Source organism: Coffea eugenioides, chromosome 4 (genome assembly GCF_003713205.1).
Source record: "Coffea eugenioides isolate CCC68of chromosome 4, Ceug_1.0, whole genome shotgun sequence".
Taxonomy (NCBI): domain Eukaryota; kingdom Viridiplantae; phylum Streptophyta; class Magnoliopsida; order Gentianales; family Rubiaceae; genus Coffea; species Coffea eugenioides.
The window spans coordinates 15,821,826-15,846,270 of NC_040038.1; the positions used below are offsets into that span (position 1 = coordinate 15,821,826).

General features: G+C 36.4%; 1 protein-coding gene across 1 annotated transcript; it reads right to left on the minus strand.

The window, feature by feature from the left end:
- Nucleotides 1–249: 249 nt before the first annotated feature.
- On the minus strand, nt 250–14,045 carry LOC113767780 (2-isopropylmalate synthase A-like). The gene is made up of 12 exons (XM_027311970.1): nt 13,271–14,045; nt 12,932–13,145; nt 12,769–12,849; nt 10,989–11,081; nt 10,806–10,892; nt 7,481–7,581; nt 4,400–4,433; nt 4,229–4,303; nt 1,673–1,756; nt 1,441–1,575; nt 753–895; nt 250–622 (listed from the first exon to the last, which is right to left on the minus strand). The coding sequence occupies exons 1-12, from the start codon at nt 13,972–13,974 to the stop codon at nt 508–510; spliced, it is 1,866 nt and encodes a 621-aa protein (XP_027167771.1). The 5' UTR covers nt 13,975–14,045; the 3' UTR covers nt 250–507.
- Between the last annotated feature and the right edge of the window lie 10,400 nt (nt 14,046–24,445).

The following is a 24,445-nucleotide window of genomic DNA, read 5'->3' on the forward strand; positions in this document are numbered from 1 at the left end:
TATCAAGGGAAAAAAACAGCCTCCCTTTAAAGCATAAAGGGAGGATGGAGTGCTAGAAACTTTTTTAGAAGTGTCAATAACATCTCCCTTTTTATTCGTATAAAACAAGATCGTAATAAGATCACAATATCGTTTTCATCCGTAGTTAACACTTGATTTTGTGGATCTTTTTCTACTCTGTCCTTCACAAAATTCAAGTCCAATAAAACAAGGCCTATAAAGAATCTACGATCGGGTGCTAAACCACGCTGCATCAAATGCCCAGCTCTCACTTAGAAAACATCAAATAAAATAAAACAAGTGGCTTGTCAAAAAACTTTCGTTATTCTTAAAGTTAACATGCACATCATTTCGTCGCCCAAGCTTTATACAACAGATAAAGCAGCGACCAGATGGCTGAAATAACACTCCAATATACGTCTATCCAATCCTCTACGACTTGAATAGCCGCCTGCATAATTGCACAACATTCAAGACTGCATTCCCTACAATCTAAGCATCACTCTTCTAGGCCACCAAGATCTCACTCTCATTCAACTTTTTGAAACTTAATTTCTTGTTTAGAGCACCAAGATAGGCCCGAACACTAGAAACAACAATGTCCATTGCCGCACCAGTTCCACTGCAGTAGCAATCAATAATTTAATCAGTTTGATTCACTTTTAGAAAAGAAACAAGAAGTTCCTCTATTTTGCCGGTACAACTAGCATTCGGCATCAATATTATCCTTGTAAAGATCAAGCATTTTCTACCTGAATGTCCGAGACATTGCTTCTCCAGTCAAGGCATGAGTGGCTGTCTGACTATCTCCACGAATCAAAACTCGGGTTGTCGCTATAGCATCAATGCCTTCTGTGACAGCACTCAAGGAATACTCAAGAAGTATTAGAGGAACCTGCACATATTAATGAGAAAGACTTCAGATGCTGGATTATAGAGGCAGTATCCAAGCTAGAAAAAGGGGATTTACAGCAGTCATCCATAAACTAATAACACAAAAATTGCAGGGCTCCATACAAAGACAAAAAGGCAAAACAATTTTATGTTTAGCATGTAAGTAAGCTTTAGAGCACAATCTTGTAGGCCAAACAAATTCATCACAAACAGATTGATTTGACTGAGCTTTGGCTGAAAACTTGCAGATTAACTGAAGTTCATTACAAAAAATATGCCATTAAGCAAAGAAGCAGGTACTTGACAGATTTCAAGAACCAGGTTGAAATGGTCCATGGAAGCAAGATTCTTAGACATATTATTACCTTGTCCATTTTTCACACCACCGACCAACCACCACAAGCTGTACCATACTTTATTCTAAAGCCACTCAATGATGACGAAGATAATAGAATACTCAAAAGCTAGAGAGCAATCATTTCAAGGTCCGCACAATAACTGGTTTCAACTTCAGATTGAAGGAGAATAAATTTAAAGTTCACAAACCTTGGTAATGAGATCAATTGCTTTGTAAGCTGCATCAACTGGCCCAGTACCAACAGAACATTCAATATGCTCTTTACCATCAGCGTCTATCAGTTTGACAGTTGCAGTAGAAAGACCAAGAGTTCCACAAGTTACCTGTGGCCCAGGAGGACAGCCCATACAATTGGAGTACTGTTTTCCACATTAAGGGACAACTAGACAATAAACAACTAACTGAATTTCAGTCAAATACCTGTACATCTCCAAGTTTCCAGAAAACTTGCGGCTGGAAAACCTCATCTGACACTAGTGCTATCAGGTCCTCATCAGTTATGTTCTGGGACAACAAAAACAAAATAAGAAGAGACAATTTTATTATGTCAAAACGCAAATAAATTGCTGTGGACTATTAGACGTTCATTCGATAAGAGACAAGATTCTTAAACATTCACAACTACACTAGGAAGACATAGGCCAAAAGTTCTTTCATTCATATGTACTGAAAGGACATGGTAGTAAATCACTCCCAGACAAAGTTGAAACAATTGTTAATTGCTATGAGATTTGAGAGGTGAAATCTAGGTTAGCGCCACAGTTGAAGAATGACAGATTCAAGACTGCCATAAGAGAAGACGTAATATAGATCACAAAAATTTAGCTGCAGCACAGCTGTCAGCCTTTTCAACATATGTCCAATTTGAGCAAAAGAAAACAAAATTTATCAAACTATCAACTAGCAGCATTGGTCAGAAAAACTAAACAATGAACTTCCAACAAACTTTTTAGGCACATGCATTGGAGATTATGCCACAGAATTTTTATGGAGAAAACATGTTAGCTTTGGTAATAGCCCAATGCATGAAAATTGGATGGAAAAAAGAGAAGTTAACAGTTAGTCTAAACAAAATGCTTCAACATGGTATCGAAAAAGAGCCAATTTATTTAGGGAAAGAATCTTTGTTAGATTGGTAATTTGGACATACGTAAAAAAAGATGACATACTTGAACAGAAGGGAAGCATTTTAGCCTCTATAGGAGTCATGAACGCAGCCTTGAAAGGTGTTCAGACACTACATCAGCATCAGCAATTTGGAAGCATTTTAGCAGAAAAAACAAGAATTATAAAGCAGAAGTTGGAAATCCAAACTAGTACAGCGCATCCTTTCTTCAATTTTAATGTATTGTTGTCCTCTATTAGTTATCTGGGCCTATACGTTTTTGAACTGTTAAATTGTATGTACCAGAGCCAACAAGGAATGTTCACAAGCAATTGTAAAAAAAAAATATATGTACAAGTTAAGGGGTATTGCCAGCATTTGACTGCACAAATAAGCAACATATTATCTAGTTACCGACTACTGCAACACATTGCACACAAGTAACACATGTGATAAACACACACCAGCAAGAAAGTTTGTGAAGAATAAGTGCCTCTGTGATCTTTAACAATCTCGAATATAAGTAAGCAGCATATATGATGCCTACTGAAATGTTATAACCTGTGAAGAATTATGTATAATGTGCATGCTCTCAATTCGCTTTAACTAAGTTAAACACGTCTTCCTGCAAGCTAAAAGCACTTCTATCTGATTCTAAATTGAAAGAAGACTGACTTGCAAAGCAACTCTGGAGGTGGTATTATAGCAGCCTTTACACTCAAACACTCATGAAAGAACATATGATTCCTATTTTGGTCACTTTGGTTGGATGTAAATGCTTTCAATCAGAAAACCTTTTCCTAATAAAATGTCTTAAGCTGAAAATGTCATTTTCCTGACAATTGCCTGGTGTTTGGACGACAGTTTGAATATCTTTTGAGACTTGTATTATTGTTAACGTTTTGAATTTTTTTTTTGCAATAACAGTATTATCAAATCAAAAAGACTCAGAAAATAATTGATAACAGAGAACATGTCAAGTAGTGCATAAAATTGCAGTTTAAGCTGAAAATAATATTAAAGTACTAATGGTGATACTCTTATCGCCAGACGGAGCAAAGATATGAGACAAAAATTCAAAATCAAACAAGGTTGAGTAACAGATATTATAAAAGTTTGTGTAAAGTGCTTTGAGTCACTTCCAAAATGTCTCAGGAAAAAACTTACTGTCACATAGTAATAGTATGCAAGTTATTTTGGATAAGAGAGGAAAATCAGGAACATACTTCAAGCTGGAAAATACATTCCCGGTTATTGATGCAATTGAAAATGCTGAAAACATTTTCAGGAAATCAGAGCCACCAAATAGGCCCGAAATTCTATAGCCTTTTGAGAAATTATTTTTTGAGAAGCTTTATAAAAAGTTAAAACGGAAACAAGATCCTATATGGTACTGTAGCATGGTTACCAAGACATTTTTCCAATTCTCTGTAACAAGTCAACTTCACAAAGTTAAGTAAATTTAAAGGATGTCAAGAAATGAATTCCGAAAAATCAACTAAACCGATTTCAAAGTAAATGGAAGAAAATTTCAGTAATAACATGCTAAACCTAACTTTAAACTAATTTGTAAGAGGACATTATCTGACAAATGCGTGATTTGATATCAAGAGGAAAGAAAAAATTCACATTTACTGAAGATGTAAATGCAAGTTTTTAACAATTATATCTGCACCATTTCATAATTTAAATAGTTCAATTGGTAGAAAAAAGAAACAAATGGATATCTTCTTTTACAGTACTCTCGAAGTATTCAATACAGTAAATTTAAGCTGCTTGTGTGCCCAATCATCAAAGACCCACCAACACACGGTCTGCAAATATGCCACTTTCGAAAGTTATCAAATATAATAAACAAAGACTCAATTTACCTTTTTGTTTTCAGCAACGGATTTAAAGCGCGGAAATAGATCATCCAATTCTTTACCATCAATGTCATAGCCAAGCTGCAATGGTAATAATAATAAGATATGACATAACACGAGGTGCCTAATGAAAGTATAACCTGCATACATATTAGAAAAAGGGTGAATGAACTTTACCTCCAAAAGTTTGGCTTTCAAAGCATGACGTCCACTGCCACAAGAATACAATATAAAAATTAAATAGCATTCATGGACTCAAAGGAAATACCATATTTCAATTTTCTTATTTGCAGGAATAAATATCACTTGAACTTTGTGACCAATGCCAAGCAAAATTTGGTAATCTGTAGACTATGCCCTTCATCAGCTCAAACTAGCAACACAAAAATCAAATGACACTGATAATAACATAAAACTGTCAACACATTTTCAATAATGACATGACAAACTAAATTCACAAGAGAGTCTCAGCGATGTGAAGCTTCAGATCTGGATAATCGGTCTACCTTTAAATTTACTTGAAAACAACAATTGCTGCTAAATATTTTCTCCAGTTAAACAAAAAATTCAACAAAAGGCCCCTGATGTAGGACAAGACAGGGTTGATTTCGCCTACTGGTGCTGGCGGAAGAATGAGAGGATCTTTGATCGTTTTAGGGCTGTGACCAGTACCCTTGAAATTTTTTTTTTCTTTTTGGGGGGAAAGGAGGAGGAGAGGAGGAAAGGACATAGGAACAGCAGTAATAATAAACAAAAAAACTCAATCCTTTATTCATCAATCTCTGCCTACAATGGCATAGGAATAGCAGTAACAATAAACTTCAAACTTTCCTAAAAAGATATAGAACTCCTGTTTCCTATTCTATATAGAATGAAAACTAGTTGTAGAACCTCCCCTAGTAGCTACTGCCCCAATTACTTACCTAACACAATTAATAAGTAAAAAAGACTCAACGAAACAATTGCTGGAAATTTCTCCCCAATAAGTCAAAAACGAGAATACACCTTCAGACCTTAAATTTCTAGAATGTACCAAATCTGAGTAAGCAAAAACAAAAATGATGTTAAACAAAGACACTTAATTGACACATTCTTTTTCCTAATTAGGCTGCTTATCTTCAAGGGATGCCTAGTCAAAGCTCAAGGAACATCATGAATATCTTTAATTTTAGATTGCCAAGAGCTCATTCTTGACTACTTCACTCTCCCCTGGTTGGAGAAAACTTGACCTCGAGTTCTATAGAATGTAGCACAAAGAACTTGAAGGTCAGAAACAAATTGAAAGAAGAATTGGAATCCAAAAACTACTCTTTCCATGTATTTTAGGGAGCAACAAGCAAAGCAGGAGCTTCATAGGCTGAATATTGAGAAATTCTCCAAGGAAGCCTATTGTTGGAGCGAATAAAGAGGAAACAGACTATGCTTCTGCACTCATTGAATTGCCAACACTACCATGAATTGCCAACACTACCATGACCTTTTTCCATATGATCACAGCAAATTCATCCTCCTTGGCTGAAGCAGGCCTTCTGCAGACTTAGTTTCCGGAATTTTATTCACTTAGGAATCCATATCTGCCACCATTTATGTGCATCTTCAATCTTAGGTGCATGATCAAAATTTTGAAGTGTCATTTCTGTTTTACCATCAACAAACTTACGAAACTCAATAGTATTCTGAAAATTCCGGCGGTGTTAAACTCATTGAATTCAACTACCAGCAATAACTTTAGAATTATCGACTTCCACAAGAGGTTCATTAAACCAATTCACTCTTCCTACCCTCACTGCTTCTTGGATAATAGGGGAAAATTAATCTTCTTGCTGTGCTAATGGCATAACAAACTGACTTGATTCAATAAAATTGCAAAACTGCTAACTTCTTGCAGAAGGTTCCTGAGTAATTTGATTTGGGCATACAAGTGAAGCAAATCATGGCTCAGGCCTCGAACCGCCTTCAGCTAAGCAAATAGGATTTTGTTATAATCCTAAAAATTATGGCCATCAACATAACTCCAGAGAGCAAGCCATCTACTAAAATATCATAAGATGATCAAAGGCATTAAAAGATGAAACAATTCTGATTATGTGCTAGAAGAGAAAAAATGAGTAGGTCACCCAGTCATATGTAAAGAAGAAAATAATATGGCTCATGAAGAAGCTGGGGTCTTGAAATCAAACTGATCTAGAGACAAGATCGCGGTAATCTCACCTACAAGGGCTAGCTGAAGAATGAGAGGATCATGGGACTGACTTATGGCTCTTAATAGTACCCATGAACAGTAACATGTGGGGAAAGAGGTGAAGAGCAATCTTGTGGAAGCATAAGAGAAACTAATAAACAAAAAAATCCACTCTTGATTCATAAATCTCTACATGAATTAGATAAGAACAAAAGTATTTATAACAAACTATAAACTGCCTAAAACATATAGAGCACCTATTTCCTAATCTAAATAGGAAAGCAGACTAGTTTAAAACTTCCCTTAACCGCAACTACTCCAATTAGTTACCTAATGAAATAAATAACTAAAAAGTACTTAACAACACCATTTGCTCAAAATTTCATGTGAACACTTCAAAGATGAAATTACTTTCTCGATCTAAAATTCTAGAAAGTAATCTGAGTTAGTTAAACTAGGATGAACTTAAATAAAGACACTTAATTGATGCATTTTTGCTCCTAATTAGGCTGCTTATCATCAAGGGATGCCCAGTTGAAGTTTGAGGAATATCATGAATATCTTTAAGATTTCCTGGAGCTCTTTGTTGACTGCATTAGCACTGCTGCACAAGAAAAGAAAACTATATCGTCCATACTAGAAAATTTATAACCTTTGTTCTTGGAAAGAAATTATCTTCATTTTTCCTTTTTTGATGCTTTGGGAAAAAGAGGCATAAGGTATATGCTTTAAAACAAAAGTTGATCAACTTTTTTATTTTTTTATACCATACTGAATAGGAATAAGAAATGAGACCAGAACAGCTACTTTTATATAAACTCTTTTTAATAGCATTGAGATATTGAGATCGACTCTCTGTTTATTTAAACAAAACTGTCTTTTTCGAACATAGTTTACTCTCAGGTGCTTTCAGCGAATTACTGTCCTTCAAGAGTTGATACGTTTTCTTGTAAAATTTAATGAACAAATGCAAAACACTGTACGTGCCAAAGAAAGAGAATTTGAAAACGACAAACACCATTACCAAATATACTGATCAGTTTGAAAAATACACAGCTGGAAATGTTACCACATACCTAAGTTTACCAAGAACAATTCCAGACTCGTTACTACGAAGCAGACCAATATCTTCAGGAGACATAATCTCATATGTATCTTTATTTTTAAGCATCCCATCCTATAACAGATTCAATCAAAAAGAAAATGATAAGAAGCAAAGACGGGGAAAGACTTGACAAATGCAAAACATCATATTTATATCAAGCACAAACAAATTTTGCCTGATTAATCAGGTGTAAAGATAATTACAGAAGTGTAAACAAATAACTGGGCAAACAAAAGGAAAGAACTAAAAATGGAAGGACAATAATAATCATGAAGGGCAATAGAGGATACAAGATGAAGAGATGTGAGTTCCTAATACATTGAATGCAGACCACAAAAAGGAAATACTTATTCCAGTAAGTAATCATTAAAATTAGAACTATACTTGTAAAGACCATCTTTCATGGGCCAAAGTGCTCGTCCTATAACAGTATATTCCGTAAGACTTAAGATGCACGTGTGCAAGAACAGTGACATAGGATGATAAAAGAGAAACATAGCCCTGAGAATTGAGATTTGTTTCTTATACTACAGCATTAAAAAACTTGAAGTGAAATTTCTGTAACTAAAGAGAATGAAGAAGTGGGAAAGAAGTTCAAGAAAAAAGTTCAATACAGTTTTCATATCTGCCTCAGTTTCATTTCATGAACTTTGAAAAATCATGTAATGTCATTACCCAATGACAATTTTCTGCTAGATTCAAACTCAATAGCTAGCCCCTTATCAAGTACTGTTTCAAGTAACAGAAATTGATTTTATGCAAACTAACTGAGAATTGACTATTTTGTGCTACAAATTGCCCCAAGATGCTGAGATGTTTTCCAAAATCTGAAATCTGGTTTGAAGATGAAAGTGTACAAAATGCCCCACAGTTTGGAGTTTGTGAGAGAGTGAGGGGAGTTCCTCTTTTTGTTAGTACGATAGACTGGAGTTTGTTCACAAAGTTAAAACTTTACTGCACTAAAGAGAATCAGCAAGCATAGAGAAGCAATAATATCAGAAACCTACCTTGAGGTACCTATAGCTAGTTTCCCTTGTGGTCAATAATTCCACTTGCATCCCATTACGACGATATAACCCAAACAGAATTTATAAAATCAGAGTAACGACTATATTGACCTTCTGGCAAATATAACTCTTTATTTTAAGGTAAACAAAATGTCAGATACTAGTACATGGGTACGGGGAAGATTCTGGCAAATATACAAATTATGTATAAGAACTGCTGTTAAATAAAGGAAGAGGGATTTTTTTTCCTTGGAATTTTTTAGATTCCTTATATTTAACGGAAATTTACAATTTTAGATAGGTCACGCTTCTCCATTTCTTTCTGCTTTTTATTTTCTTATCCACCTGATCACCTTCCTTCTTTTTAAGCTGAATGTCCTAAAGTTTTCTACTTCACTTCCCATTTCTCCTCCCCCTTCACTATCAAAATCCACCAGATTAGAAAGTCAAATAATACAAAAAATTTTCAAAGTGTCCCATATGGATCCCATACCAGTACCACTGTCATGTCGTGCACAGGCATGTTGAGGTAAAACAAAGAGAGTCAGACTAACAATGGTTGACTTTGTTCTTATTTTACTCTAACTCGAGTAGAGGAATGCAATACATCTTGGTGATGACTAGTAACTTTACGACAGTACATTTTGTTTACCTTGAAATAAAGAGTTAATTACAATTACATCGCCTGATGTTTAGCCAAATTAAAAAATCTACCTTATGGTTCGATCAACTTACAACATCCCTACAGTTTGACCAAATTACAGTCAAACCCTTGAATGGCATAACGTTTTTCAACTGCCCCTGTCACGTTAGCTAGCATTAGCCCCAAAGACCCAATTTAAGAACTTCAAGTTCATTACATTTTACCTCACCTGTGGTTTTTAGATATCAAAAAATGAACCTGTAATTTGTCCAGATATCTATCTAATGCTTCAAATAGCCCACATTTATCAAAGATGCATCCTTCCCGTGTTGAATTACTTCAATGAAATTCCCAAATTACCAATTAATTCCCATTTCTCTCTTCCTACAATTTTTTAATCTCCCTATCGGTAACAATAAGTATGACCAAAACCCTAGTTACATGGCATTACTGATGCTGCTTTAGACACCAGTGCTATATACTCAATATGCATAAAAAATTTCCAAGTCTCTATGCAGATAATCAAAATTCCATTTTTAAATGAATAAAATTTTGATTTTTAATGCACCTCTTAGCATTAAGTTGTAATATTTTTTTTTGGGCACAAAAACACTCAGTGTGACAGAAAAACTCCAAGAAAGATGCTATAATTTTATAATTTTATAATTCATGTAATCCAGCTAAATTTTATAATTTCACACCCAATACCATCCAAATATAATAGATGTTTGTCGTATGGAGAAGATGGGTTTGCAGAGTCTGATGGCAGTAGGGGTGAGCCGTAGGCAAAGAAAAAGTGGCAAGCGGAAGAATTTTTCCCAAATTCTTTCATCTTCTTTTGTTTTTAATTTTTTTTGTAACTAGCAATTGATTGTTTTCTTTAAATTTGGGTTTAATCTTTTCTTGCATGCATTGAGAGATTTGTTTATAAGCAATTTGCTTACAATTGATATGGTTAAAAGTGCGTATGCTAGTTCAACTACTGAACTTGGAAAACTTCAGAGTTTTCAGCATTTTAAATAATGAATCTGCAGCTCTCAGTACATTTTCCCCTCTTTGTCCCTCTTTCTATTTATTCTTAATTCATGATTTTGCTTTCTACCATAAAACTACCATTCACTTTATTCAAATCTTCTTTTTTCAAGCACAAATCATCCCTTAGCCATTTAGTTAACCATCGACCACCAATCTGACCTGTCCATTAAAATTAACAATTTAATTCTAATTTTACTAAAATATCCAAAATAGGATGGAAAGATAAAAATTCACATAAGATTGCTCTTGTTCTACTGGAAGGCATCCATTTTCATTATCACATGCAGACCACATCAAACTATTACATACTAATTTATTCTTCTTTTGAAAATTTTACTCCTATACCAATAAAAGACATATTAGACGAGTAGACCACTAAGTTATAAGAAAAGCCACTAAAGGACACAATTAAAGTTATATTCAACATGATGCAGATAAAAATAATCGACTACCTTAATGAAATGCTCTAAACTACAGTTGGAGCACTGAATAATAACAAGGCAGAAATGAATGCAAAAGCCAAGCACCATCAGATAGGAACACAAAATAGCCAAGCAAGCAAAGCTAAAGAACCAAGAGATATTGAAACTTTTTCAACAAATTAAACAAACCTGATGGATGCCACTTTCATGAGCAAAAGCATTAGCTCCAACAATAGCCTTGTGTGGCTGGATATGCAGTCCACTACACTCTTCTACCTAGAGGATGAGAGCGTCCAAGAAAACCTGATGAACAAAATACAACTGGAAGGATACTATCATCAACAGAAACTAATAAAGTCTCCGGCTGAATACCATCTTGCTTGTCACAACAATGTGTTGTGTGTTGATACCAGTGTAAAGGCCACCCATTACTTGTTCTCCACGACACTTGATGGCCATCACAACCTACAGGGCAAGGTATCAATTTAATACGTAAGGTGTAAATTTTATCACAAAAAATAAATCAGGCCAACCTAAAGAATGTTCAAAGACTAACCATGGAGATGAAAATTTGATTAAAAATAACTATAGCTTTAACTTCTGTAACAAACATAAATAAAGCATCCAGTAACATATCAAAGGTTAGAAAAGCAATATATAAACAACAGTAAAGGTCACTTTAAAATTTTTAAACAAGCAAAGCAAGAGGACACTTGGCAAGTTTAGACTTGTAGGCAATGTAGAAGACATGGAAATTAGAGGGAAACCATTATCCATGTAAACAATTGACAAAATCCAGTAAAGAAAGTTATGTCATACACACTGATCAAAGTGATGCATTCAAAGGTTGAAAATAAAATGTCAACAACTATTGCATTGTCCTGGCCAAGAAGGCTATTTTTGGACTGTGAAGAATAACACCAGTGGCATACATTAAGGTCAAAGAATACGCCATAGCAGAGAGCACCAAACTTGACAAAGGTCAAGTAAATTAACAAGCAAAAGAATCTCAGTTGCTCAAACATTTACACTTCGAACAAAAGTAAGTTATGAAGGGGGCCAAAAAAAAAGAGAGGTATTGGAAGCTGAAAAAAAAAAGAAATTATTCTGTAATGTGAATTTAAAAAGCTTCTTAAATTCTGATCTGAGTATGTAAAGGATTTCTTTTAATGCTACTCAAAAGGTCATTAAAGTCACCATGAAACAAAATCAGGACATCCCAAGTAATTCAAACCATAGTCTAACAGAAACCCTTAGCAGAAATTATGCAATCACAAAACTAAGCGTTGAAACATACACTAACACCCAAGTTTCAAGTGTTATCTACATCCCCATCTGGAAACCAATATTGATCATCAGATAAAACTCTCACAGTGAGAACAGAAGACTTTGATGGCTACCAAGATTTTTAAGTGTGTTATTTGACCCAAACAAAGGTGATCAACAAAACCTTTGTTCACAGACATCTCAGCATTATAAATTATTATTGAATTGCACCTACACTCCATCAGCAAGTTTGCATCACTTTTGCTGACATCATATCATGACAGTGTCAACAGATGGAATGACCACCCCCTGCAATCACAATCCTCGAGCAAAATTTTCCATGTCTTTGAATGTTCTGTTTGCACAGAAATCTTGCCTTAAGCATTATACCACAAAAGAAATAATTTAAACTTCTACAACTCTCTCAGATAAATGAAGATCTAAAGAGACAAGATTCTCTCTCTCCAAAATGCTATCTGATATTCTGCATGTCCACAGAATGGCTCCCATTCTAATTTCTCACATAAGTACCTCCCATCAGGAGAATTTCCACCTGTTGCATTTTGTCCAAGGATGTGATCTGTTCTATGGATCTTCAAAGGCATGTACCAATGTTCTTAGATAGCCTTACAAGAAGTTCTCTACTTCATCCGTATGTTTCAATATCCAGCTCTTAACTCATCATGCATGAACCCTTTTGCAAGTTAAAAGAGTAAACTTCAATAGATAAGATCAAAGCACCAACAATTTTGCCACATAGTCTTCCCGATATTGCAGGTGCATTAAGGAATGGAAAAACAGAATCAAAACTACTGATAACCACACTGCACCCAAATAAGGAATCCAAAAGATTCATACTAATATAAGATACGCAGTGATTACTGACCTCCTCCAATGAAGCATTACCCGCTCTTTCACCAATGCCGTTGATGGTAACTTCTAATTGTCTTGCACCAGCAATTGCTCCCTAGGGTCAAATTAAACATAATGCAAGTTTAGCTTGAATTTGATAATATGTCACTCAAGTAAACAACAATGCAAGAGCTCACTCCAATAGAGTTTGCGGTAGCAAGACCCAAATCGTTCTGGCAGTGTGTTGAAATGATAACATTATCAATTCCAGGGGTGTTTGCTTTTATGTCAGCAATTAGTTGTTCAAATTCATCATGCACAAGAATGCCAACAGTGTCAGGTATGTTAAGGGTCGTTGCACCAGCTTTGATAACCTCTCCCAGAATTTCGTAAAGAAACTCCCTATCAGATCTACAAGGAAGGACAAATAGAAATAGAAACAAACAAAAATACAAAACTATGAATAACTAGAAAAAGAAAATTATTAAAAAAAATTGCAAGAGAAATACTAATTGGAAATTAAAGAAGAGTGAAACCTTCCAGCATCTTCAGGGCTGAATTCAACATCAGGACAACCCAAACTTCTAGCATAGGCCACCATACTCCTAGCAGTTTCCAGCACCTGTTCTTTAGTCTTTTTCAACTTATGCTTCAAATGAATCTCACTGGTGGCAATGAAGGTGTGTATCCTTGGCTTCTTAGCATATTTCACAGCCTCCCAAGCCTTATCAATATCCCTCTTATTACACCTAGAAAGCCCACAAATAACTGGCACATGGCCATCAGCACCTTCGGGGCTAACATTCCCGACTTCTTTAGCAATCAATTTGACGGCTTCAAGGTCGGCTTCTGAAGAAGCAGGGAAACCTGCCTCAATGATGTCAACACCCAGCTTTGCCAGCTGTCGAGCGATGTCCAGCTTCTGTTTGGTCGTCATTGTTGCTCCGGGAGATTGCTCGCCGTCGCGGAGAGTAGTGTCGAAAATCCGGACATAGTTAGGGTCAGATATGCGGTTTGGGATGTATTCAGGACGCGGACAAGACTGCTTCAGAGTGGAGATGGGAGGAGCAGAGGATCGGATTGAGCAGCGGACAAGGAAAGAGGGTTTAGCACGTTCGAGATTGAAATTGGGGGAAATTTGGGAAGGTTTGGAGAAGAAAGCAGCAGCGGATGTAGTGGCAGTCTTGGTGGAGGAAAATCTTTTGCAGAATTGAGGATTTGGAGACACGGAAGCCGCCATTTGCAGATGCCAGCTGAAGGGGTAGGCAGCAGAGAAGAACAAGGAGACTAGAATAAGGATTTCTAATTAGTACTGCAGCATTATACAGGTTGTGATATTTAGCTCCTAATTAGACAGTAATTACTTAATTAACTAAATCCTAAAGAGCTGTTTGATGAGTTATTTTCCTAAAATTTATCATTTCTTAAATTTCTGACCACAGCATTCATCCAACTCTCTCTCATTTTCTTCATAAGGTTTCTATCTTTCTTTTACCAGCACTGGCTCTCAAACTTGAATCAAATTTTGCTTTTCCTTTCCCATGTATTTACCTAAGCCAAAATTTCTTTAACAAAAAACATATCTGTTAAGAGACTAAAATAATTTAAGCCCAAATTACATCATGTAAAAAGTCGTGTATCTATCTAAATTTTATACCGTCAGAAATTCTACCATTCAATTATAGAGTCGAAATCAATAGTTTAATATTCTTCCAGGCAGTAAAATATGCAAAATCTGCTCAAAAAATTACAAGCAAGTAAATATACTTCCATACGAGAAATTGATTTTAAAAAAATTGCACCAAAATTCGATGCGGCTTCAGTAGTAATCTGCAACACAATTTGAAACAAAAAGATAAATTGCAAAATTAAATGCAATTATTCCAGAGAGGAGAGGAAACATTATAGAGTGATTGTACGTACAGAGATTGGAAAGAGAGACAGTACGTACAGAGATCGGAAAGAGAGACAGAGAGTAAAGGTCGAATAGAACAGCGAGAATTTCTAATTAATACTCGGTGGCATTAAATGGGGGTCTTGAGATTAAGCTCTTAATTAGCGATAATCAGAAAGTAACTGAATTAATTGAAATCGGAAGTTTGAAATCAGAATTTTTCGAAATTTTGACATGAATTTTCCCGACCGATTTCGAATTCGAAATGGCCAATTCCGATTTCAAATTCGATTTGGAATTGAATTTGGAATTCGGTGAATTTGCCGAATTCAAAAAGATGCTCCACGAGGCATGCCAACATTCAGGACCTGAAAAGGGCTTACTGTAAACAGTACTGTTGATGCTAGAGAAAAACTATTACAGGCATCATGCTTTCGAGCCTTGAGATACTATGTTGTTACTGATGACATGAACATCTTTTCTTTTTTTTTTTAGTCTTCTCCAAGTAAGCGCAGTAGTGGTCACACACACACAGAATAAAAATGGTATAGGCAACTCAGCTTTTTATTTATTAAAAAAAAAAGAAAAAAGAAGAAGAAGAAGAAAGCAAGGCGTGCTGCTACAACCAATACAAAGTCCACACTGGAAAGTTGTTTATGCCTTCTTCTTTTGTGTGTGTAGGATATTGAGCCGACATATGAACAGAACAAGTGCGGAGAGAAAAAATATGGCCTTTCCCTTAAAGATGCCCTGCATTTAAGGATGGCCAATCCGGGCAGCCTTTTAAATCTAAATGGTTTCTCTCAAACTCAAGAAGAAAGGACGAGATCCAATTTTTGCCCACCATGACTTTGCATCATTCTGACAAAATGTGGAAACCCCCCAACTCTCCTACTCAGAAGCTGTTTGATCAAATGCCTAAGAAAAATAAACTAAAAACATAGATTAATAGCAATTATAGCACAGCCTAAGTAAAATCACCCTCGTACCTCAATTTGTCCTTGAAGATGAAGGCTGATGATGGCTTGAAGATGAAGACTGTCGGGCTTGAAGATGGCGTGAAGATGAAGGTGAAATCGAGAGTGAGAGAGAGTGAAAATGAAAACTGAGGAAGTAGAAAAGCTGAAGGCAGAATAGTTGAGCTCCTTCTCGGGTCTCGACTCTCGACTGAAGACTGGCAGAGTGTGGCGGTGGAGGCGGACACACTCTGCCACACTCTGCCAGTCTTCAGTCGAGAGTCGAGACCCGAGAAGGAGCTCAACTATTCTGCCTTCAGCTTTTCTACTTCCTCAGTTTTCATTTTCACTCTCTCTCACTCTCGATTTCACCTTCATCTTCACGCCATCTTCAAGCCCGACAGTCTTCATCTTCAAGCCATCATCAGCCTTCATCTTCAAGGACAAATTGAGGTACGAGGGTGATTTTACTTAGGCTGTGCTATAATTGCTATTAATCTATGTTTTTAGTTTATTTTTCTTAGGCATTTGATCAAACAGCTTCTGAGTAGGAGAGTTGGGGGGTTTCCACATTTTGTCAGAATGATGCAAAGTCATGGTGGGCAAAAATTGGATCTCGTCCTTTCTTCTTGAGTTTGAGAGAAACTATTTAGATTTAAAAGGCTGCCCGGATTGGCCATCCTTAAATGCAGGGCATCTTTAAGGGAAAGGCCATATTTTTTCTCTCCGCACTTGTTCTGTTCATATGTCGGCTCAATATCCTACACACACAAAAGAAGAAGGCATAAACAACTTTCCAGTGTGGACTTTGTATTGGTTGTAGCAGCACGCCTTGCTTTCTTCTTCTTCTTCTTTTTTCTTTTTTTTTTAATAAATAAAAAGCTGAGTTGCCTATACCATTTTTATTCTGTGTGTGTGTGACCACTACTGCGCTTACTTGGAGAAGACTAAAAAAAAAAAAAAAAGATGTTCATGTCATCAGTAACAACATAGTATCTCAAGTAGGGGTGAGCATTCGGTGCAAATGCGGTAAATCGGTACGCTGAATTCAGTTTTTTCGGTTATTGCACCTATAGAAAGCCCTTCTATGATAAAAAAAAAAACATCGCATTTGACCCCTTCAGATATCACGTTTCTGGAAATCGGTATCGTCAGAAGAACCTCAACACAGGGAGAAATCCAGACGAACCTAGTCACCAGCTTCTCAGTAGTCGAATCTGAGCTTTCCATTCCTGATTCGATTGATAATTCAAGAACCCTACCTTAGCGCCATTTTGGGTTTTCACCAAGGTTACCCCCACCCATTTTATTTTATTTTTTTCTTTTTCTTTTACTTTCATTTTCTGTTGTTTTTCTTTCTTTTTTTTTTTTTAAAAAAAGGTCGCCTTTTCGCGTTTTCACCTAATGAACAAATCTTACTGACAGCTTTTATCAACTCAGAAATGTGTTTTAAAAAATGATGGTATCATTGCAACAATCCTCCCCTTGCAAAATTGGTGAAGGTGTATTGACATTATTTGCCATTTGATTAAGAAATTTTCCATTAGAATCACTGCTAAGGTGGAAGGCGGGGCTTTATGGCTTTCGTAATCGGGTCAGGCGTGATGTTAAGAAATGTTAAGGTTTGAAGGCAAAATTTTCTCTTTTTTTTTTTAAGGTTCTCAAAAATTCTAAGATCGCATCCTATAAAATCTTGCCCCATTATAGAGCTATTGAAATTTAAAAAAATTTGCCCCAATTTGGCTTTTGTGTGACGACCGGAAAAATTTCCTTATATTTTTCTTAAAAATTCCCTTTTATTTGGAAATTATTACTTTATAATAGCCCTACTATCCAATCACCCCACAATAAGTGCAAATGAACATAGAATTAAGCGTTTTCCCTTTTCGTTTTCAAGTTATCGCAAACTAGAATTTTTACGCCTATTCGTAGTGTGACTATCCGGTACGGAGAGTGGATTAAATTTGATGATTAAGAGTGAGTTTTAGATGATATTAAGTGTGTGATTGGAAGTGAGAATAGTAAGTGAGAGAATTATAAGTGAAAACCCTAGTACACGCGGTTTAAGAAAAAACGGGTTGAACCGACGGGTACCATTTGTTACCGATTGAGTGCACCATTTGACCACCATTTTCTTACCATAAAATAACCTTGATATTAGTGCAAAATATCAGCCCTTAATCCAGTTTAAGATGGCCGAAAATATTGACCAAGAAAAGGGAAAAAAAAGGAAAATTTGAGGTTGAATCTTGTGGTGACACTTGGCGGTCATCCACCTAACTTTGACCCAAACCAAGTACCATCTTATAAACCTTCTTGAAGCTTCATTTTCTCCTCCATTCCAGCCGCTTGGTCGTAAGTTTGAGAGAAAAAAAGGAGAGGAAGACAAGCTAGCAACTTCACCTTGAATCCAACTTAGTTGAGTGAAAATCCAAAATACAAACCAATTAAACTTTCATTTTAGTGCTTAGATAGTTGTGTGTGGTAAAAGTTTGGGAAGAAAGTGTTTGGTTTCTCACCTACAAGGAGCTTTTGGAAGGTACCATGTCTGCCTATCTCTTTACTCTTCATTAATCTTGTTTAAGTTGGATAGAAACTCATATTCTTGGTTTATGACGGTAAATTTGCTAGTTTGGAATGATATGTGGAATATGGAGCTAGGGTTTACATTTTCAACCTTGCTTATGGTTATTCATCTAGTAATAGATGTTATAGTGTTAGTAATTGTTGGCTTTGATGCTTAAATGCTTACTAGATATGAAATTCTAGAGGAAAAGCTCAAATTCCAGGTTTAAGTTTTCATATTCCTCTGTTCTGCCCGATACTAGTTCACCATGATAGAGGCCGAATCAGGCTTGTCACAAAACATGAAAGTTGTAGAGAATGATGTTTTATAGATGTCTGAAAAATTTCAGCCCAATCTGAGCACTGTAGCTCATGAAAAGAAAAAAATACCCCTGAGACTGCCTTAGGTAGAGTCCAGCAGACAGTTTTGACATTGCCTCACGTTGGCTGCATTTTTTCACCTTGATCCGTATCAAAACAGTCTTTGGCCTATGTTTTAGCCCTATTTTTTCACATGAAACTTTTAACCCTATGTTTTAGCTTTCCAATGCCCCTAAAAATGTCTTAATCGGACTTCGGTAGCCGGAGTTATTGTCATTTAACCATAGTGCGGTTAGCTAACCTGTTTATGAGATTCTGGTTTTGTATATTGCAATTTTGACCTAGCTACACTACCAACTGGACTGAGTGGTCTTCATCAAAGTTGTAGGCCTTTGTCTTAGCTTTGAAACGGTATAAATTTCATTCCAATCCGATAAGCGTAGCCTCAGTTGTATCCGTTACGCAAAATAACGTCAAATCTGTCTTTTGTTTTCTGACCTAAACTTCATTTCCGGACATTTTCCTAGCTTAAATTTGTACTTGTACCACTTTTAGCCTATTGAATGGCTATTGAAATGAGATTATTTTGTGTGTAACTTTGGGATTGATTGAGGAAAACAATGAAGTCATAAATGGCTGGAAAATAGATAAATACAGAGGGCACGTTGCCCAAAATTTTAGGGCTATGCGATTCCTTCAAGTTGAGTTGATCTTGGTAAAAATGATGGGTTTTGGGAGTTATTTGTAACCCTAGGACCAACTGTTATCTTTTGCTCAAAAGTCATATTTTATTCTTTTGTACTAGTACTTAATCTGGGAAGGCATACTACTTGTAGTCGAGCCTCATTGATGCATTCCATTTACTGGGTTTGTGGATGTGCGAACTATAATTGTTTTATCTTGGTTATTTTAGGGTTTCTTGGCGATTAAAGCCACTTTCGGTAAAAACTTTTGAAGTATCTGTATTGGAACTGGTGAGTGTACCACTCCTCTCATTTGTTGTTTAACCTGGTTTCTGTACATGAAATCTGTGATTTGAATGACTGTGCTATTTGTTGACTCTGTATGAAACGAGGGTGTACTTTATCACTCTTGTTTCTCTCGTCTGTTTACTTTGTTTCCTGCATATTGTATAAGTCTGTATTTGCTCTGTATCTGTTATCTGTATCGATTCTCTGTATAAGTCTGCGACCTCTGAGCTCAAAACCCGTGGCTAGTTACTCGAGTCGAGTCGGCAAGGGCCTGGTCAATGAGATAACAAACCACGGTAGTCTGTTTCTGGGAATCTTTGGGTATTGGGACTCTTGATTCAGGTATATTCGAGTATTACCATTTCTGTTTCTGTTGAGGTGTTCGGGCCCGGTAGAGGGTATGTTTGGTGGACGGAATCTGGTGTAAAGTGGGGTCTACGGACATGTTGGTTCTATATATGTTAACGGAGAATCAACGGGTTGGGATCAAGTACTGCAATGGAAATCTGGCTCCTGAGAGCCACCTATATCCTTTCTATTTGAGTCATGGTGTCTAACTGCTTTACTTTATATCTGGCATTTATACCTGATTGGTTAAACATGAAATGCCCAAATTTGCCTGTTATTATTTTGGTACCTTAATGAGCATAAGCTCACCCCCTTCCCGTTATCTTTGTTTTCCTTACAGGGGACAAACTTTGAAACCATGGTTTTGGAAGAAAGGGGGCGAGCTAATGTATATGTTATTTTGTTAAGCTCCTTTGTAATCGAAACCCTAACTGTATTTTGACTAGTATGAACATTTTGGCTTGTAATTCAAGTTAAAATGCTGAAGATTCCGATGCAAATACATGTACAAGTATTTAATCTTGTCTATTAAGTGTATTCAGTGAGGTGTTACACTTCTATGGCTTTGGTGAGTGTTTAATCAAAGTCCTGTTTCACCACTTGATTTGGTAAGTGATTTTGGAGCTTGGTGGTTTTATTTGTTCGTTTTCTTTGGGTCCTATCGCGCGTACTGTACGGTTGTGAAATTCGACTCCGTAGTCCTGACGAAAGTTGGGCAGGCGGTCTGTCGACCCCTTTGGTTCGCCTTAGGATGAGATGGGACTGTCACATTTTGCTTCCCTTTTTCCTTTTTTTTTCACAAATGAAAGATAAAATTTACCCCAGTGTGGGGTTTGCGATCCTTAAGAGGCTACCAAGCGAAGGTATAGATTATTCTGAAGGTTCAAAGAGGAGAACTAGGGATAGAATGTTCAAAAGAAAAAAAGAAGAAGGCCTGCCTTTTAGTCCACCTTAGACCGTTTTTCAGAAGAAAATTCACATAATCAAATGAAAACTTTTGCATATATCTAAATTGATTAGCTTGAGAAAGAAAAAATACCTATCCATCTCGGTGAGAATGATTGCTCCTCTGGGCAGATCATCATACGATCAAACAAATACTCCTTGAAGAATGGTTAAGCACTCGACCATCTTTTTTTTTCTCTACTCCTTATTCAAATGCATACTAATTTTAATTTCTTTAACCTCTGCTCTGATTTGTGTCTCCTCTAAATTTGGTTTGATTTTCTCTTCATGTTGTTCAAACATCTTGGAAACAGATTCAAGCTCCTCCTCTTTGTCATTTTTATACTGAGTTTCAGATTCCATAATTTCAAATCCGTGAGAGATATCGAGTTTGCAATCATCGTATTCCAGAATAGTGATATCCGAAGGGTCAAATAGTTTTATCTTTGGCCATCTGAAAATAGAGTAAGCATGTATACTAACCAAGAAATAATAAAGATGAACAAGAATTTTTCATTGAATTAAAGAGCAGATAGATATTTGATAAAATGTAGGTACTTTGCAAAAAATAAAATATTAGTCAAAACAAACACATTCCCACAGGAACTGTACAGTGGGAGCAGAACAAAATGTGTATTAACATGACACTTGAAAGGATTCGAACAACTGAAAACAAAGTAGTTTTTGTGATGGATTTTGGCCAAGACCAATCCCCTTAATTTATCGAAATTTCCTTCAAGAGGAAAGGAAATTTCAACACAAAAGACTTCTCAACTATTCCAATTACTCCATTCTCCTCCATAATGTATTTGGCAGGCTCCTCAAACTCCTCGTCAGTGGCAATGACCCCTACAATATATTTATGCTCAGGATGAGGATTCTTGCTGACATTCGACCCTGACTCGCCTCTTTTCCTTAAAACTATGTCCCCAGCATCAATCATGTCTTGGATCTTATACTTTAGTGCCCAACAATTGCCAGTAGAGTGGCCAGGACTTCCAGAGTGATATGCAAAAATGACTTGAGGATCATAGCCAGTAGGAATACCCCTAAGGTAGGTTTTAGGAGGCATCACGCCAATTTTACCAGCAGTTTTAAATTGCTCGTATAATTGGTTGAGGGGTCGGCTTAAATTGGTAAAGTGCGGTATTAGATTTGATTTTGGGTTTCATTGGTTTGAGGATAATTGTAGGTTTGGTTATTTGGCAGAATAGGTCTTGGATTAAAAGGAGGTCGATGTCGAGTTTGCAAACTTGGTTGAGAAGTCTGGAAAGGTGGTGCAGGTATGTTTGTATAGTTGGGTCGGGGCCGAGAATGGTTGATAGTAGTGTGATAGACAGAATGGGAGTAAGGGTAAGGGGATGAGTAAGTGGGTCGGTTCTGAAATTTAGGTCTAGTCGGGGGACCTTGACCCCAAACGAAAGCATTCTCTCTTTCCTTCTTATTGAACTGAGGTTTCTTGCCACTACTACTCTGACCTTGCAAAACTTCCAGTTGCATTTTCAAGGTCAACACGTTGACTATCTTTCTTGATTTGAAGAATTCGTCAAATTCCTCTAACATGTTTACAATAGCTGCAAATGAGCATCCAATCATTCGAAAAATTTCCTCAAAATAAGGCGGGTCATGAGGTTTAATGAATGTATGGATGATTTTTTCTTCGGTCATGGGAGGTTCCACTTTGACAGCCAATTTTCTCCAACGTTTGGCGTATGTCTTGTGGTCTTTCGATAACTTTCTCTTGGTACTCTCAAGCGTGGTTCTCGTTGGTGCCAACTCACAATTATATTCATATTGCCTTACGAAAGCCGTAAACAGGTCCAACCAAGTTCTCATCTCTTCCGATTTCAAATTAGAGTACCAATCCAGAGCATCACCTTCTAAACTTTCATGGAACAGACGCACAGGTAGGTTCTCGTCATCTACCGACTTCTCTAGTTTGTTTGCGAATATTCAAGGATGTGTTTTCGGATTTCCGGTTCCATCATACTTGCTAAACTTAGGAGCTTTGAAACCCACAGGCAACTACATATCCGGGAAAAGACAAAGTTCGTCGTAATCCAATCCTCCGTACTTGTTTAATCCTTGATTCTTTTTCATGAATTCGTCGAATCGGTCCGGTCTTTTTAGCAGATTTTTGTCGATCGGGGCAGAGGGTTCACCAGCTTCTGCTTTTGCTTGAAACGTGGCGTCCAACATGAATGGCTTTGTGATAGGGTGATGAGGTGTGAGAACCCGAAAATTTCTTATTTTCTAAACTTTATTTTATTTAATCGCATGCTTTTTCTATATTTGCCTTATTAGAAAAATTTTCTAGATAAATTTTATAAGTAAATATAGTTTTTAAATCATTTTTCTAGTATAAGTTAGTGTATGTTAAACTTGAAACGCATTATGGACGTAGGACCCGCTAGTGCGGTAAATGCGATATATTTTTGACAACTTGTTGGAGTTTTGTATTAAGTGATATTATTTTACAAGGTGCTAGGAGACAATTAGAGGTTAGCTAGTTAATTAAGTCTTGGAAGACAAAAGAAATGAGAAAAGCTTGAGAGAGCCACATGTTGCATTTTCATTGGATGGTGGACATTTGACTAGTCTTTCTTCACCTTTACTAAAACAATTTTGACCAAAAACCATCTTCATTTCTAAGCTTCTTGGCCGAGCAACTAGAGAGAAAAGAAGAGAGAAAGCTTCTTCAATTTTCCTACCTTTCTTGCTTGAATCTTGCAAACCTACCGTTTAAATTCCAAATTCCTCCACAAAAGTGAGTTGATAAGCTAGTTTAAGGCCTTTAGTGGAACCATTTGTGAAGAACAAGCTCTAACCATCTTGTTTCTTGGAGTTGCAAAGGTAAGTTGTCTAGATATCTTCCCTTTCATGATAATAATGATCAATTAAGGGTTATTAGTGGTGAAGCATGTCATTTTGTGGGTTATTTCATTAGTTATGGTTGAGTTGTCTAATTTTTCTATTAATTGAGGATTTTTCTGTATTATATAGTATTTTATGGTTTACTCATGGTATGATAGCCTATTATGGTGTAAAATGGAGTTGGTATATGTTGGATATGTTTGGTTGTAGAAAATTTCTGGTTTGGTGAGCAAATTCCAGGTTTAGGGTTCAAATTTACCCTGTTCTGACCGGATTTATTTGGGTATGTTAGAGACCGAATCAGTCTTTCCTCAAAACATGAAAGTTTTTTTTAATTGAGTTAGATGACTACCTGTAAAATTTCAGGCCAATCGGAGCACTGTGGCCTATGAAATGACCAAAATACCCTTGACTGGTCATGAACCCTGTTTCGCGGGCAGATTTCTGTTTTCGTGAAGTTTTCCATTTTTGACCCTGAAAGTGCATGATTTGGCTTTGGAGGTCTTCATAAGAAATGTAGGTATATGTCTTGGACTCGAAACTCCATAAGATACACCTCAATCGGATTTCGGTAGCCTGAGTTATTGTCGTTTAACCATAGTGCGGTTAGCTAATCTGTTTGTGAGATTCTGGTTTCGTATATTGCACGTTTGACCTAGCTACACTACTAAATGGACTGAGTAGTCTTCATCAAAGTTATAGCTCTCTGTCTTAGCTTCGGAACGGTATAAATTGTACCTCAATCCGATAAGCGTAGCCTTGGTTATGTCCGTTACGTAAAACAACGTCAAATTTGTCTTCCTTTCCGGACATTTTCCTAACTTGAATTTGTACTTG